The sequence below is a fragment of the Micropterus salmoides genome, unplaced genomic scaffold (genome assembly GCF_014851395.1).
Source record: "Micropterus salmoides isolate LMB-PRFRI ecotype aquatic unplaced genomic scaffold, ASM1485139v1 Ms_hic_scaffold_3, whole genome shotgun sequence".
NCBI lineage: Eukaryota > Metazoa > Chordata > Actinopteri > Centrarchiformes > Centrarchidae > Micropterus > Micropterus salmoides.
This window is the reverse complement of record NW_024042261.1, coordinates 27,046,848-27,062,392: the sequence shown is the minus strand read 5'-3', so window position 1 is coordinate 27,062,392 and position 15,545 is coordinate 27,046,848. Positions and strand designations below refer to the sequence as shown.

Below are 15,545 nucleotides of genomic sequence, written 5' to 3'. Positions count from 1 at the left end.
ATTTATTTGATGAGGTGTCTAATTTACTTCCTTTCCAATCAGCTGTTTTTAATTTGAGATACAGAAAAAGAGATTGATTATGTTCCTGTTGTCCCTCTCCTTAGTCTAACATGTAACTCCCTCTGTCTCAGCCATCTGCCTACAGGAATCTGCTCTACTAAGTCAATCTATCACGCCTAAAATTGGTTTGTCTCATGGGTGCCCTTCTCTTGTTCTTTACAGTTTTTCTTTGCTCTTTTTTTCTCTCTTACACTGCAATGGTGTCATTTTTCATCATGCTCCATTTACTGTCTCCAGCCTGCAATACTCAACATTGTACTGCTCTCAGACTGTGCTGCTTGTTTGACATGCCTGACAATAAAATTAATAGCAACACAAATGTGTTATAATAAATGGGAAATCATTCTGACTTCATTTAGCATTTACACTAGGATTAAATCATTGTTCACTGGCTCAATATGTATAAACCAGGTCTTTACATATTTTGTTCATCTTTTTCTCTATAGATGTCCAATGTGACTCCAGAGTATGTTGCAGAAATCATTGACAAGTTTGAAGTGTCTGACGAGAATAAACAAAGGGGCGTCATGGGGATAGAAGGTAACGTTCACCCATTTCATGTTTTCTTTCATATCTGTATTTTCATTCCAATTATGTCCATTTTTCATCGTGGGCTCAGATGTTTTTTCTCTTTTCTCCTCCCTGGATCTGTCATGGCACTCCATCAGTTCGTGACTTTATCAATTTCTCTGTTATTTTGTTTATAACAAGATCAGGTATTATAACAGTTTATGTCCTTTTATTTGGGAGGTGTCAACCTCTAAGAGTCAACCAGATAATGAGACACTGGCCAGCACACAAAACATATGCTAATTGCTCGCACCATTGTAAACACTGAAAGATGAATGAAGATGTTTATCAAAACAAGCTTGTTTTTAGAATGAAGGTATTAATTAAGTTTTGTTTATCATGCCATTCATAAAACTATCATGCCCAGCTAGCACAGGTTTACAAGTTACTACAAATTCAAGCCAGATTCAGAATGCTGTGGTTAACAATACTACAGAAAATGTAAAAAAGAAAAAAAAAAAGAAACCCAATTTTCATAATTTTCACTGTCACATTTCAGAACTCTATTTCCTACATCAAATTCATAAGAATATTTTATATTATATTTAGTAAATGCTTTATATATAGTTCATCTTGCCTTTTTTCAGGCTTGAGACTAAGTGAGCTAACAAAACACATCAAAATAAAACAACCATTCAATTGATCTTTTGGTCAAACTATTTTATGGAAAATTGGCATTAAAATTTAAAAAAGAAATTATATGATTCAGCAAAAAACAACAGCATAATTTTGGTAAAACAAGACGCAGCACTTGTGTCCTTTTAAAATGGTATTAAAATGTAAGGGCAATTTAAAAATAATTCCATTAACCATTTTCTCTTTTAATCAATTGACATTTATATCAACTCTGATTTTTTTTCTGATTTACTGTGAATCCCACCCTCATAATAAAAACCTTAAATCCAGACAATGCATAGCGGAAAAGATAAAATACTGACTGTTTTGGTACTTTGTCTTAGGCAAGTGTTCATCTCTGACATTTTAAGTAACACCACATGTAAATGAAGGGTACATTTTAGGGAGAAGAGGAAGTGAGGATTGAGAAGGGTAGCTGGGGTGAGAAAATTGGGAAGTCAGAATGACGGAAAGAGAAAATGAGAGTGTGACAGAAAGGAGAGGAGTGAGGAGAGGAGATGAGAGGGAGAGGAGGAGGGGTGAGACTAATCTTGTTGTTGGAGGCATGAAGGCTAACACTGTGTGTGTCTGACTGATCAGACCAGGATGCCTGATGCCTTTGCTGCAGGCTAGAGAAATGTGTGTGTTTAAACATGTATTGTGCACAGATGTGACAGTAATGTACAAACAGATTCACATCAACATCTTTTTACAGTGTGATGAACTGTTACAGTATGGATTCACACACACCTGTCTCTTTAAATCTTTAACTGTATAGGCCTATAGTCCAGTATAGATTGTATAAGCATTCATGTTACACAGTTTACTGTTAAAATCTGGACTTAGTCACAACGACGGTACCATGACGAGATTGCGTGTCCAGTCTGATGACTGACTTCCCATAGAAAAAATCTTTCCAATATTTGCATTACATTTTTCCATTTCTCCTCCTCAGTCTTCCTTTCCACATTAACTGTCTGCTTCTTTTTCCTTGTCTGCTTTCTGGATTCTCTCCTGCTCGGTATTCCTATCTCATTTGTATCCCTCCTCTCTGGATGAAAGGATGCTTTCTTCCCTCTCAGCCCTCTTCACGCTGTACCACCTTAGAAAAGTTGGCTGTGTGAAGTATATCCACCAGTAGCGCCGTTTTAAACCACAGTGCTCTGGTTTGCACATGCCAGTCTGTCACCCTTTGGTATTTTCCTGGAGATCAACCTGCTGAAGAAGAGACATATTGTAGATGTCACTGTTAGATGGTGTACGATATGATCTGGTGGCTGCTAGTTAATAGAAAAGTTTGTGTGTTTCAGTGTTCACTTTTATTTAAGGATATTAAAAACAGGCAACAGTGCTTGGTAAATCTGATGCAGCAGAGATGCAGAATCACTGGATGACAGGCGATATTTAAAATACTGTTTTGCTGTGTTCCACATGCTGACTTTTCCATTTTAGTAACCTGTATGCTAGTTATAACAATAACAATGTTATAACAATGCTAACGTACTGATTCAGGTGTTATGTTCACCATGTTCACCATCTTATTTTAGTTTGTTAGCATGCTAACATTTAATAATTAGCATACAAGTTACAGGCTACTGGGAATGTCATTAGTTTTCCAGGTATTTAGTCAATATTTGGACAAATTAAAATTCTAACGAGATGATGGCGCAAGATGAAAAGCCAGAGGATCACCAAAATTACAATTAATTCTGGGGCAATGATATTTGTACTTAATTGCAGTCTATAATAGTCGTTGGGATAGTTCACTCAAAATCTCAAATTTTAACCTCTTGGTGGCCCCAGAGAAAAAGTCAGGGGATAATCAAAGTCAATAGAATACCTCGTCTGGAAACCATGCATGTCTGTACAGAATTTTGTGCCAACCTAAAAGTAGATGTTGAGATAATTCACGTGATAAGTTAAAACTTTGACCTGCTGATGGCGCCAGAAAAATAGTCAGGAGATCACCACTGCCATTACAATTAATCCTATGGGAACCATAAATATCTGTAAAATTAAGAAAAAAAGTAAGTCTAGTATCACCTCACGGTGATACTAGAAGAGAAGTCAGTAGTTTATCAAAGTCAGTCACAAATATCTGTAGCTACAAAATATCACGGCAATCCACTGAAATACAATTTCAGTCTGGACCAAAGTTGTGTACTGACCAATCACAGGCAGCATTGCCATCCACAGAACTATGTTGCTAGGATGGCTCCAAACAAATGATGTCTGATCCCATATCATTTTTTATATCCAATATCCAAAGCGATAAAACATCCTTGAAACTAAGTAGAATTCTTTTTACAATGCCTGTTTTAATCCAGTATTATTTCCCCCATACATTTGTCTTTTCCTTCAGGTTTTACAAGTTTCATGCGCAGTCCAACGTGTGACATTTTCAACCCTTTGCACCATGAGGTGAATCAAGACATGGAGCAGCCTCTGTGTAACTACTTCATTGCCTCCTCTCATAACACATACCTGACTGGAGACCAGCTCCTCTCCCACTCCAAGACTGACATGTACGCCTGGGTGCTGCAGTCAGGCTGCCGCTGTGTAGAAGGTACGCAGACATCTGCATTAAAAAATGGATGCCATGCAAGGCTAGTCTGACTGTGCCTATAGGAAAAACACAGGTGTAAATAATACATTTTGAAAAAAAGATTCACTTTCAGGGTCTTGGTGTTGTTCATGCTGACATATATGACATGACAATGTCAAAATATCTGATGTGAAGAAAGCCTATTTTTATTGGATGAGCTGGCTTTAAAATTGCAACATCCTCCCTTTCACCTTATATAAAATGTTATCACTCTGTTTTACTCTAAAATTTTAATGAGTTGGCATTACATTTTTTTGAATTTTTTTAAATGAAAACCCAACACTCATTTTTGTGTTTATGTGTGGTAGTAAAATTTTAAACTGGCCCACAATGTAGCACAAATGTGCACATGCTATTGTTTGAAAATTAGATTTATTCACACCATTTTGTGCCCCAGAATAATTCAACACTAGTGTTAGATAGGAGAAGGTGAAACAGTAACATGGTGCAGTGTTTTATTCGTGCATCATTTCTCCTGTTTTTTTCTGCAGTGGACTGTTGGGATGGTCCAGATGGAGAACCGATGGTCCAACACGGCTACACTCTGACCTCCAAGATACCGTTCAAGTTTGTCATAGAGACCATCAATAAATATGCCTTCATAAATAACCAGTGAGTCAAAACTCCTTATAGTATGTGTGCGTGTGATTGCCTGTGAGTTGACACTTCCATTATCCCATAGGTATTGTACTGTGAGAAAATGGCCCAGAGCACCTGATAGAAATGCCATTGTTACTTATTTCTACTTCAGTTTACTCACACATATAAACCTGACTGAAATATCATTTCTGGTTGACATTCTGTAGAGAAAATAATATTCTTTATTTCAGGACAAAAAGCACTACATTTTTCCATGTTCACACACACGAATTGTAGTATTGATTGAATAGTGTCCTGTTGTGTTTAATTGTGATGCTTTGTGGTCCACCATAGGATGGGATGTAATAGCATCAGCCCTCTTCAAAGGGTGTTCCACCATAATTTAAAAACCTGTAGAACTACTGTATTTTGTCATAAGATTAGTCTTAAACTAGCATTTCTCACATCGCTATAATGAAATATCTATGAATTTGGTGGAAGGTATTCCCACAAGATTTAACAAGAAAGTTACAACATTTAGACAGCCAGGTTTGTGTTTTTCAGAGAACACTGTGATTCCTGGCAGTAATTAGCACCTATTACCGAGCCATCTGCTTAGCAGCGTTTTCTTTGGCTCCCTGAGGAGCCACTGTTTATCTCTGCTGGGTCCAGCAATACCCAAACAAAGTGGTGAATGATGCAGCATCCTGCTGCCACATTGGCTTGCTTTGACATCTACTGCAGCAGGGCCTGTGCATTTATTTCATTCAAAGGGACTATTGGAGAAGAGTCCATTTATATAATTAAACTAGGAAGTGTAAGTACATTTCACAAGTTTAAATAAAATTATTAAGGTTGTTTGTCTGTTATATAACTTATTTTTTAGTTGTCAACCTGTAGTTAAGTTAATTCATGGAATAGTTCGACATTTAAGGAAAATTTTTACTCTTTGGTTTTTATACAAATTAATCAAACCAGATTCAAAGTGTTCAGAGGTTTAGAGGGGCTGGTAGTTGGATTTTGTTACCTGTGGACAGAGCCAAGATGGCATTTCCGCCTCTTTCTGGTCTTTATGGTAAGCTAAGCTAACCAAAACTGGCTGACAGGATCATCAAATTCTCAGCAAGAGAATGAAAAAGGGTGTTTCCCAAAATGTCAAACTATTTCTTTAATTGTCAGCCTTAGAATTGCAAACTCTATGATTACCATAATCATCCAGCTACATTGAGAAAACAGATTTTACAGGCATAGAACCTTTCTACATCAGCAATCAATCGCAGATGTGTGTAGGGTAAAAACAGAGAAGCGAAATAAAGATACAGATGGAGAGACACAACAACCTACCTAACCTGCCCCATTTCAGAACATGGATGGAAAATTCCTATGCAAACCCCGTTAATGGCTGCCTCTTATATCTTCTGACTAGTTCTGATGATGTTGCTGCAGCCTTTGAGAAATTGAGATCACTGTTTTCTGGAATTTTTAAAGCCAAACGATCAACCAGTTAATTAAGAAAATAATTGGCAGATAAATTTATAACAGAAATAATTCTTGGTGGCAGCTCTAGTACAGGTATAGCAATTTTTTGACAAAGTTGCACTACTTTTCCTAAATCATTTTAGTCAACAAAGCTTTTTTTAACCTGTGGGTAACTTTGCTAAAAAAATCTTTGTTCTCTTCTGTGAATTACATTAAAGATCATATATTCAATGTAACCTCCTGGTAAAAAAAACATTCACACTTGTTCATTAGGAAATACCTGAAATGAACTGAAATGAAATTCATAAAGGAATACCTTTATATTCTTAAATTCATCCCATACTAATTATTGATCTGTAATAAAGCTGACAGCAAGAATAAATGAATAAACTGAACGTCTTGTGTTTTATGTCTCTCTCTCTCTGCTGTTCTCACCTTTTGCATTCAGTTTATATTTTATCATCAGTGCCAGCTGTTAATATGATTAATGGCCCCTGGGCTGTATTGAAATGGAGTGAGTCTCTGCTCTCTCCCACATCACGCACACACACACACAAACATTACACAGCTCATTGAGCCGCCTTGCTGTTTCACCTGAGACGAGCTCCTGGATGTCACTGTCTGCGTGTCAAAATGAAATGACTCTTTCTGTTGTCTCTTTTTGTCTTTGGCAGAGGACCCATTTGCGAGTGGAAGTGCGCATGTGTGTGTGTGTGTGTGTGTGTGTGTGTGTGTGTGTGTGTGTGTGTGTGTGCATGTGAGTGTGTGTTTTGAGGATCAGTGGTTGAGTTGAGAGCGGGGCTGCGTCCCCTGAGGGAGAGCTGTCAGTCTGACAAACCTGACATTTGAGCTGTGCTGCGGTGTGGCCACAAGTCATTTCACGTTTTCTAAGTGAAACCACAGGCATGCATGCGCACGCGCGCGCACACACACACACACACACACACCAAGCCATGGAGATGCAGCTGTATTTTTATTATTTACCTCTTCACTGTTCTGTTGGTTGGAGGTGATGAGAAATAGAAGTACAGTTTGAGATTCATGCCCATATCAGCAGATGAGTCTCACTTCAGTCCATTGGCTGCATTCAAGACACATTTTCGAAGTGTTTTAATGTCATTTAAGGAAACCTGAGTATGTGTGTTGATTTTCTTTTCTTTCAGGTACCCAGTGATTCTGTCCATAGAGAACCACTGTAGCATCCAGCAGCAGAAGAAGATTGCAGAGTACCTGCGAGAAATCTTTGGTGACAAACTGGATGTGGGAGACGTACTTAGCAGGGACTCAAAAACATTACCCAGTCCTCACAGCCTACAGGGCAAGATACTCATCAAAGTAAGAACAAATATACTCTGTAGATGAACGGATGGATGGTGGACTGACTGTTTGTGTTTTTAAACGAATAAATACATTGCTGAATTAGAATATGCCCAGCCAGTCAGTGCACTTGTAAATGAAAGCATCTGCATTGAACATCTCCCCTTCCTTCTTCTTATTTCAGTGAAGAAAGCAGAGCGCTCGTTATCTCTCCATATTTAATCTGATGTGCGTTGCTGTACTGAGGATGGGGAGCGGGAGAGGCACCACAAGGCAGCTAATTATTGCCTATAAACAGACGAAGAGAAGGAAGATGAGAAAGGGAGGACTAAACTAGGTCATTGTATTAATCAAAGAGGGGAAAGGTGAAAAAGACGAGATGCTGGCATATGATAACGGAGCGACAGATTGTTTTTATTTTTTTTTTGTCACACACACACAAAATGAGGGACACATACAAACACAACCTGGCGACTCAGTTGGGGCTGTCAAACTATTCATTTTTTAAATTGCTTCTACTTGCAACAACTCTGCAATTAACCACGATGAATAGATGAATAATTAAAGACATATTTAAATTCCAACACGTCCTCATAAATGAGAGAATAAGTTGTTTGCCAATGTCTCCCAAAACAACATACAGCATATAGCCAAAGCGACATATATGACCGTTGCAGAGTGCCAGTGTCAGGCGTACCGGACCTTTGTCGGACCTATGTTAACAATAATAAAGACTTTGTTAATATTGTAACTATTTGGTTAGGTTTAAAAAAAGATCATGGTTTGGATTAAAATAAGTATACATTAGTAAGTCAAAAGTCATGTGACATACGTAACCTAATTTATGTACATATGTTAAAATAAGTCAACTTTGACTTTTCGTTTTTTTGTGACCCGGGGCAACAAACCATTCAACAGCTCAAAATACATAATTTTGTCAGCTTGATACTTCATGACTTTCCAAATTTTATGTTATCAATCAAAAATCAACTAAAGAAAATTGAAGCCTTACTTGTTTGGGATCTCAGAGACCGCATCTGTTAAATTGAAGGACTTTCATATGCTATATAACTGGTATATTTTAAGCAAACCCACCCCAAATCCCAAATACATCTATGTGAATTTAAGTTTTTTACAGTTTTATAGCTGTTCCTTTTCTGAGGATGACTTTTTTCTGAGTTTGTGGCAAAGAGATGGTTTACCACTCCAACCCTTTGTACGTAGTTAGTTTTAGTAAGGTCAGAAGAAAGTGAAAATTGCTTGATTTTACAGTTATTATTATAATTTTATGTTTTAAACATAGCAGTAGAAGTAAAGTCAACAAAACATAAACATTAACCATGAAAAGAGTTTTTTGCCAACCTTAACCTTAAGTAGTTTTAGTTACCCATGAGTCATGAGTCATTTTGGAAGGCACACATGGATTGTTTTGAAAAGCACTGACAAAGAACCTGTTTGTCATTTAGTTATGAGGACTTAGTAGGTCATGACAAATTTTACAGTATGTAAGTTATCTGAAAACATATCATCTCAAGCTCACTTTGCAGTACATACTGTTGTAGTCCCCAAAGGTAGCGCAGGTGCCCAGCAGGATGATCTGTGAAACAAGGGTGATAAGATCATCCTCAAAAACAATGAAAACCCACCATCTTATCGTTTCTTTCTTTCTTTTTTTAATAAACATTGCTCTCACTTTGGCGGCCTGAGAAATAGGAGATCATTATCTACCAAAACAGGTGGAGTTATTAATAAAAAGAAACAAAAGATTTCATTTTTTTTTTTAAAGAACCAGATAAAATTGTACAACTTTATCTGTAATGTGAAGGAAGATTACGTTGTTCCCCGGGAAATGGAGCTCTGGCTTTGTCCCTCCCCAGTCAAAAGACTGAAAAGTGAAAGAGCATTATTGATTTTCTATAAATCCTCTCAGTTTTCCTCAACTTCATCTCTTTCCTTCCCCTCTCTGCCCTCGTTTGACAACCTTTCACCCCTCTCCATCCACCAGTGGAGGGAGAGACCAGAAAGTCACAAGACAATAAAGAAAAATGGCAGAAGGGTTTTTCACAGTAATGAGGAAGAGGGGATAGACTACTTATGGCAGTGGTGAAAACGAGGGCAGTGACGTCTGCCAGTGAGAGACTTAATGTACTGCAGGAAGCTCGGAGTCTACCATCGATTTTGAAGAAGAAGCTTAGAAAATCTTGACTCCCACTCACACCTTCAGAATAGCTCACTAATGGGCTTACACTCTTCTAAAAGAGCTACTCAGGGAGCTTCTCAGAGAATCTTCAGCTGATTGTAATATTTGTCTGTGTTTGTGTGAGCATGAGTGTGTGTTTTGTGCCCTCTTGTGTGCTTATAGCAGTAATAGCATTCTTTCCTGCCTATAAATACTGGTAAAGGAGCCACATTACTTCAACGTGGGTAATTTTGAATGTCTTCGTAAATCATATTGTATGCTGCTGTGTTATTCGTGGATCTTAGAGGTGCAACCTGTGTGGGCGTTCTATTGTATAAAAGAGATGAGATGAGAATTTGTGCTTCATGTAAAACATATGCACAGGTCAAACGCATGTTTCTTCCTCTCCTCCCACCTCTTTTTGCATCCTCTCTCTATCCAGGGGAAGCGACTGCCTGCCTATCTGTCTGCGGATGCCGAGGAAGGGGAGGTGTCTGATGATGACAGTGCGGATGAAATTGAGGATGACTTCAAGCTTAAAAGCAGTAATGTAAGACAGAGTACTGCGATGTTGCTATAAACATCATGTGCACACAAACATGCAGAAATGCTGAACAGACATGTTGTTCCAACTTGTTTTATTCTCAGGCCAGTTGTGCCCATCTATGGAGTTAGTCTTTTTTTTGTAGTAATAAAGGAACTGAAACAGGGGCTTGAGAGATCATTCAAATTCATCAAATTCAACATAAGTTATTATCATAGTAAGACAATTATGTATACTGACAAATTAACCAGTGGCTCAGGAAGACCTTTTCCATTTAAATTAGTGCAAAACAGTAACATGCCAACATGTTCAACACGCCATTAAAACCAGGACAGCACTAAAATTATTTAATAAAAAAAACAGATTCAACAAATTCAAATTATATTTATGTTAATAAAACAGCCAATAGACAAATGAGAGGACATAGCAAAACTCTGTTTTCTTAACTTTTAATTTAGTAGTTTTACCTTTTCAACATATTTCTTAAAAAAAAGAACATATAGAAGTAACTGGATTTAACTTTTTTTCTGAAGTCTGTCCGTATCTGTCTGGGCAGCGTTCCTTTTGTGGCTTTATTTGTGCTACACTTTCAGTTCTTTAAATGCTAATTAATCTCAGTTCATTCAAAATAAGGTTCATTCAACATCGTATCAGAAAGCAAATGGAGTGGCAGGGAGTAATGTGAGAATCCAACACCTTTCTCCACATACAGGCATCACAAACAGAAGTTAGATAATGGGACCTTAATGACATTTTTGTGCTCGACATAATGACTTCAGTAATTGGGTAGTAATGTTGGTGCTTGTAAATTTTTACTGATCATCATTGCGGTAATGTTTTGGAACAATCAATGCTTAATGGTACAGACATAAATATTAATCAATGCAAGAGTTTGAGCATGCTGTTTTTTAAAAGATAAGCAGCGCAGCAACATGTAAAACATGCGAGGGAATCCCATCGCTGCTTGCTCATGCAGATCACTCCTGAACTTGCCTTGTGCCATCTCTATAGTCATACTAAATCTTGTTCATTTATTTCATGATACATTAGTGCCAGGGTCCTCCTCACCACATTTAAAGCACGAAAACACCCAGTTATTTTCCAGATGGTTCAGTTGTGTAACCAAATATGGCATCATTCTTCCACATTTAGCTGGAGGCATGAGACTGCAGATGCCACTTTGGATGATCATTGCCATTTTAAAAGGGTGGTGGCAGGTTTCCACTGATGAGATGTTGTGTCTGTTTTAGAGGGAGACAAATGAATGAGTGAAATAGGGAGTGATTTCAAACACAGCTTACTTGAAGCTTATTTAAAAATTTTAGACGTGTACCACCTATCTAGCTTTTTCACCACACACAATAACACTCCGATCAGTGTAAACTCTATACTCTTCATGTTGAAGCAGACATATTCTCCAGTTATCTTTTGCACTTTTATAATTATAAAATATAAAATATTAATTAAACTCTCTCTCACAACTATGAAAAATGTTGAAGTGGTAACACTCACTGCCTATAGGGGATGCAGGAGTCACAATTGCATCAGCAGCAACGACATCCGAGTGATGCCCGACAGCTAGCTTTTGGCTTGGTGTGTCTGGGCTCTTAGTGCTCTACTGATAGAGCAGTGAAAGATCAGCAACTTGTTTTATTGGATGACCACTAATAAACTGAGGTGTCTCCAATAGCTGACATTTTTTTCCTTGCCTGTAGATGCACACATGTAATCTGTGTCTGCATCTGGAATTATCAACTGCTGCTGTAGCTACTTGCCAAAAGGTGGTACTGGTTGGTCTGAAACCAATGGTCTGATTGTGGTGCTGCAGCTGTGCAGTTGGTTGAGCGCTGCGCATCTGTGGCAATCTCCATCATCTCTAATATGTTTCTATGATATATTTTCTTGCACTTGTATTGAAATATCCCCAATGTGTCTCTCACTTTCTTGCCTAGTTCCCTTTCTCCTTCTCTTTCTTAATAACTCTCCTCTTCTTTCACACAGGGCAATGGTCATCACCAGGTGGAGTCTCACATCAGAAAGAAGCTGGACTCTCTACTGAAGGAGTCTCGGATCGGAGACAAGGAAGATAGCGATAGTTTCAGCATCCGAGCACTGCTCCGAGCTACGCACCAGGGCCTTCAGAAGAACCTGCGCCAGGTACCACCCTAAGGCGATGTATAGAGCTGCACACGGAGCACAGTAATACTCGTCTACAAATAAGGAGGAGAAAGAGAAGGGGGGGGTAAAACTAGGCCATGGTATTAGTCACAGAGGGAATTGGAGAAAATAATGGAGTAGACTGGTTACTGCACCCCCCACAATTCAAACACACCCACTGAACACACAAAAATGGACAGTCAACCACCAGCTCCTCAGGCCACTCTGAAGGGACTGCTATGTTTCCCCGGTGGGATTTCATCCAAAGAAAGTCAAAACAGACCGAAAGTGATGAGAAGCTAAATGTCTGCAGTGTTGCTTAATATTTAATTTCCCTGCTTGCCTCTTGTGCTATTTTTAGAAGCTTCAGTTTCCTAACAGCCATTTTAATGTAGTGGGTGTTGTGCATCAGGGTTTCCTATTCTCTTTATTCTACTCCTGCTTTGTTGGTGATCCCCTTCACCTCTAAAGGGTTTTTCCCTCTCTGTCTTCCTAACTGTAATTTTCCCTTATCATTTTCACTCTCTTCTCCATCTATGCTGTTCTTTATTGGCTGATGTCTGTTGCAGCCTGTCCAGCCACTGAGCTTTAGGGTTTAAGTGACTCTCTGGGTGCTAATATGGTTGTTATTAGACTCACATCAAATGCTCTACACACATGAATGTAAACAAGCATACAAAAACACACACTTGTTGAGAGTCTCTGAATGGTTTCCTCTTTGTCTCTAGAGCTCCAAAGGGGTTTTGAAGAAATCTCAGAGCAGATCCTTCATCACAACACTCAAGCAGAAGGTGAGGAGCATGAAACAGGAGGTTGCTGTTTTTGATACATTGCGAATTCAGGTTAGTCATACCACAAGAATTACAGAACGTTATTGTCTTTAGACAACGTCTATTGGACATTATCAAGCTTTTTATTTGTTCTATTTACTTGATGCTTTGTCTGGCCCTTAGCACACCAAACTGGCCTTAAAGAAACAACACTTTGCCTTTTACTTGAAGAAGAAATGGGCAGGTTGCACTAAATTGGGAAAACTGATTTTCTTGGCTGAACAGCTAACCAGACAGAACTCTCATGATGGCCTTAGCGGTGATTTAGCATGCTCAATCAGCTGAAGTGCCGCTATAAGAGCCGACTAGAGCCAATGGTGCGGAAAACACAAGAGAAGGTTAGCAATCCCAATGATGCCCGACAGCCAGCTTTTGGCTTGGTGTGTCCGGGCTTGTAGTGCTCTACTGATAGAGCAGTAAAATATCATCAATCAGCTGTTTTTGTGGACAACTAATTAACTGAGGTAGCCGGGCTATGTGCTTCAAATGGAGCATATGGCACAGCACATGGCACAGCCCGGTTTGCATCTCAAAGGTTGTGTTGAGATGGACTTCTCCAGGCAAATGAAAATCTGGAAGACAAAAATTATCTGGGCAAAGAAATAGTCCAGCACATAACCATATTTAAAAAAATACAACAGAGGACTGAGGGAGCATCGACATTTGCTTTGAGTTCCCATTAAATTGTCCACTTAGTGTATTGTTAAGATTATGTGTGATATGTCTCTTTAACTATTTAGCGTCGCTTATGGGAAGCAGAAAAGAAGCATCCCCCTGTTCTCCTGTAGAAAATCTTCCATAGAGTCACACATAGAAAATGCATACAGTATGCAAAGCACCCTTTGTAGATTTGTCTTCAACGTGGGGTAGATAGCAGGATCATATATAAGATCACCACACTTATCTTCCAATTCCACTCTGCAGATCAATGCAGTGAATGTGTGCATTATGCATTTCTGTGAATTCCACATGTGGACCCAAAGCATGTATTGTCTTGATTTAGAGCCTCTCTACGGTATGTGTTTGTCCTTCAGATAGCTGCTAATGGTATAGGCAATTCATTTTGCAATATAATATAGGTTTGTTTGATGTGTTTGTTTCAGACATTTTCTCTATATTCATTCATCTCTCAGCCTGGTTATTTTTCCCACTTGAAATTTCTTCCTCTATATAGTTGCTTCTTTTTACCTTCCTCCTTTTTTCCCCACTAACATCTCCTCTTAATTCTTTTATGCCTCCCTCTTTGCATATTATGCATCCTTCCACGTGTGTATATATGCGCACATACATGGGTGCATGTAATCTGTTGGCAAGCAGCCTAAACCCTGTAATTACTGCGACCCTCATCCTCTTCTCAACTCCACTTTAGCCCTAATAGAGATGTTGCTTCTCTCAGAAATAATTCACATATTACCAAATATACATAAACCTACATTGTGGTGTATCTTGTGTGTTTGTTAATATATCCCTGTGTGTGTGTCTCCGTTGTCCAGAGGCACTCCAAATCCAGGCTGTCATGCCAAAATGTGGACAAGGAGGAGGACAGTCAGGAGAGGTCTGGGAGGGAGGCTGGAGGACAGTTCAACAGGTGACCTTTGACCTGCTTCATCACAACACTGACAATCCATGACAACTGAGTGGTTTAATAGCTGCTGACTGCTGGGAACATTGAACAATCCAGGGCATCAGTAGTGTCATGCCAACCACTAAAGCCTTGCTGCTCAATTATGGGTTCGTAGTCAGTTCGGATATTTTATATTTTCAGACTGTTCACGTAGTATCTTAATGCAGCAAGTCACTTTACTGAACTGACCAAAGACCAAAGACCGAACACACGGGGTGAAAGAAACTGAGGCCAAGACTAGAGCATCACATATGGTGTCGTCACGCAGCTCCAGTGGTTCATTGGTTCATATTTCTAAATTGGATACTAGATTGTTGTATTTGATGCATTAAAGCACCACAATGTAAAGGTTGAAAGGTTCACAATATTCCTCAAAAGTAATAAAACACACCTTTGCTCATTTCAGTACAGGGGTTTTGTTGCAGCAAAAGTTACATAGACTCACTTTAACATGTAAGCAACACTTACAATTGTACTTGGTGAAGGTGAAGGTGGTTTAACTACTTTATATACTTTTTGGTAGTTTAATCTATAACACTGTACTAAACAGATCATATTTTTTGAATATACAATTTTCTTTTAAATAGCTAATAACTATTATTGTGATATTAATGTTTTTGAGTAAAAAGTACAATATTTCCCTTTGAAATGTGGTGTTGAAGTACTGTATAAAGCCAAACATGGAAATACTCAAGTAAAATAAGAATTGTACTTAAGTACTGTACAGAACTTAAGTAAATGTACTTCCCCACACTGCCTACATTACTTCAAGTTTTGCTTGATTTGTATCCTAAATATTCTACCTCACTGTTGCTCAAGTGAAAACTTCCACTGCTGCAGTCCTCCATATTTTTCAAGTATCAATTATGGAGTCATGAAAAAAACATGGAGTAACATACAGTAAATGTGATCTTGTAAGATCTCCTCTGAGTGTTGAGATAGAGGTTCCATTGCCACGAATGAGACACTCATCAAATTTAGGACCA

The 15,545-nt window shown here is 38.5% G+C and overlaps 1 protein-coding gene across 4 annotated transcripts in view; it reads left to right on the top strand.

Annotated features, from left to right (window-relative positions):
• The window catches only part of plch1 (phospholipase C, eta 1), a 67,710-nt gene that overhangs the window by 40,873 nt on the left and 11,292 nt on the right, over nt 1-15,545 (top strand). For all 4 annotated transcript variants that reach the window (XM_038693868.1, XM_038693866.1, XM_038693867.1 and 1 more), the window contains 8 exons: nt 507-600; nt 3,608-3,811; nt 4,342-4,462; nt 7,072-7,243; nt 9,847-9,954; nt 11,950-12,105; nt 12,834-12,896; nt 14,429-14,523. In XM_038693868.1, the coding sequence (XP_038549796.1) occupies nt 507-600; nt 3,608-3,811; nt 4,342-4,462; nt 7,072-7,243; nt 9,847-9,954; nt 11,950-12,105; nt 12,834-12,896; nt 14,429-14,523 (1,013 nt within the window). The remainder of the gene's footprint in view (nt 1-506; nt 601-3,607; nt 3,812-4,341; nt 4,463-7,071; nt 7,244-9,846; nt 9,955-11,949; nt 12,106-12,833; nt 12,897-14,428; nt 14,524-15,545) is intronic.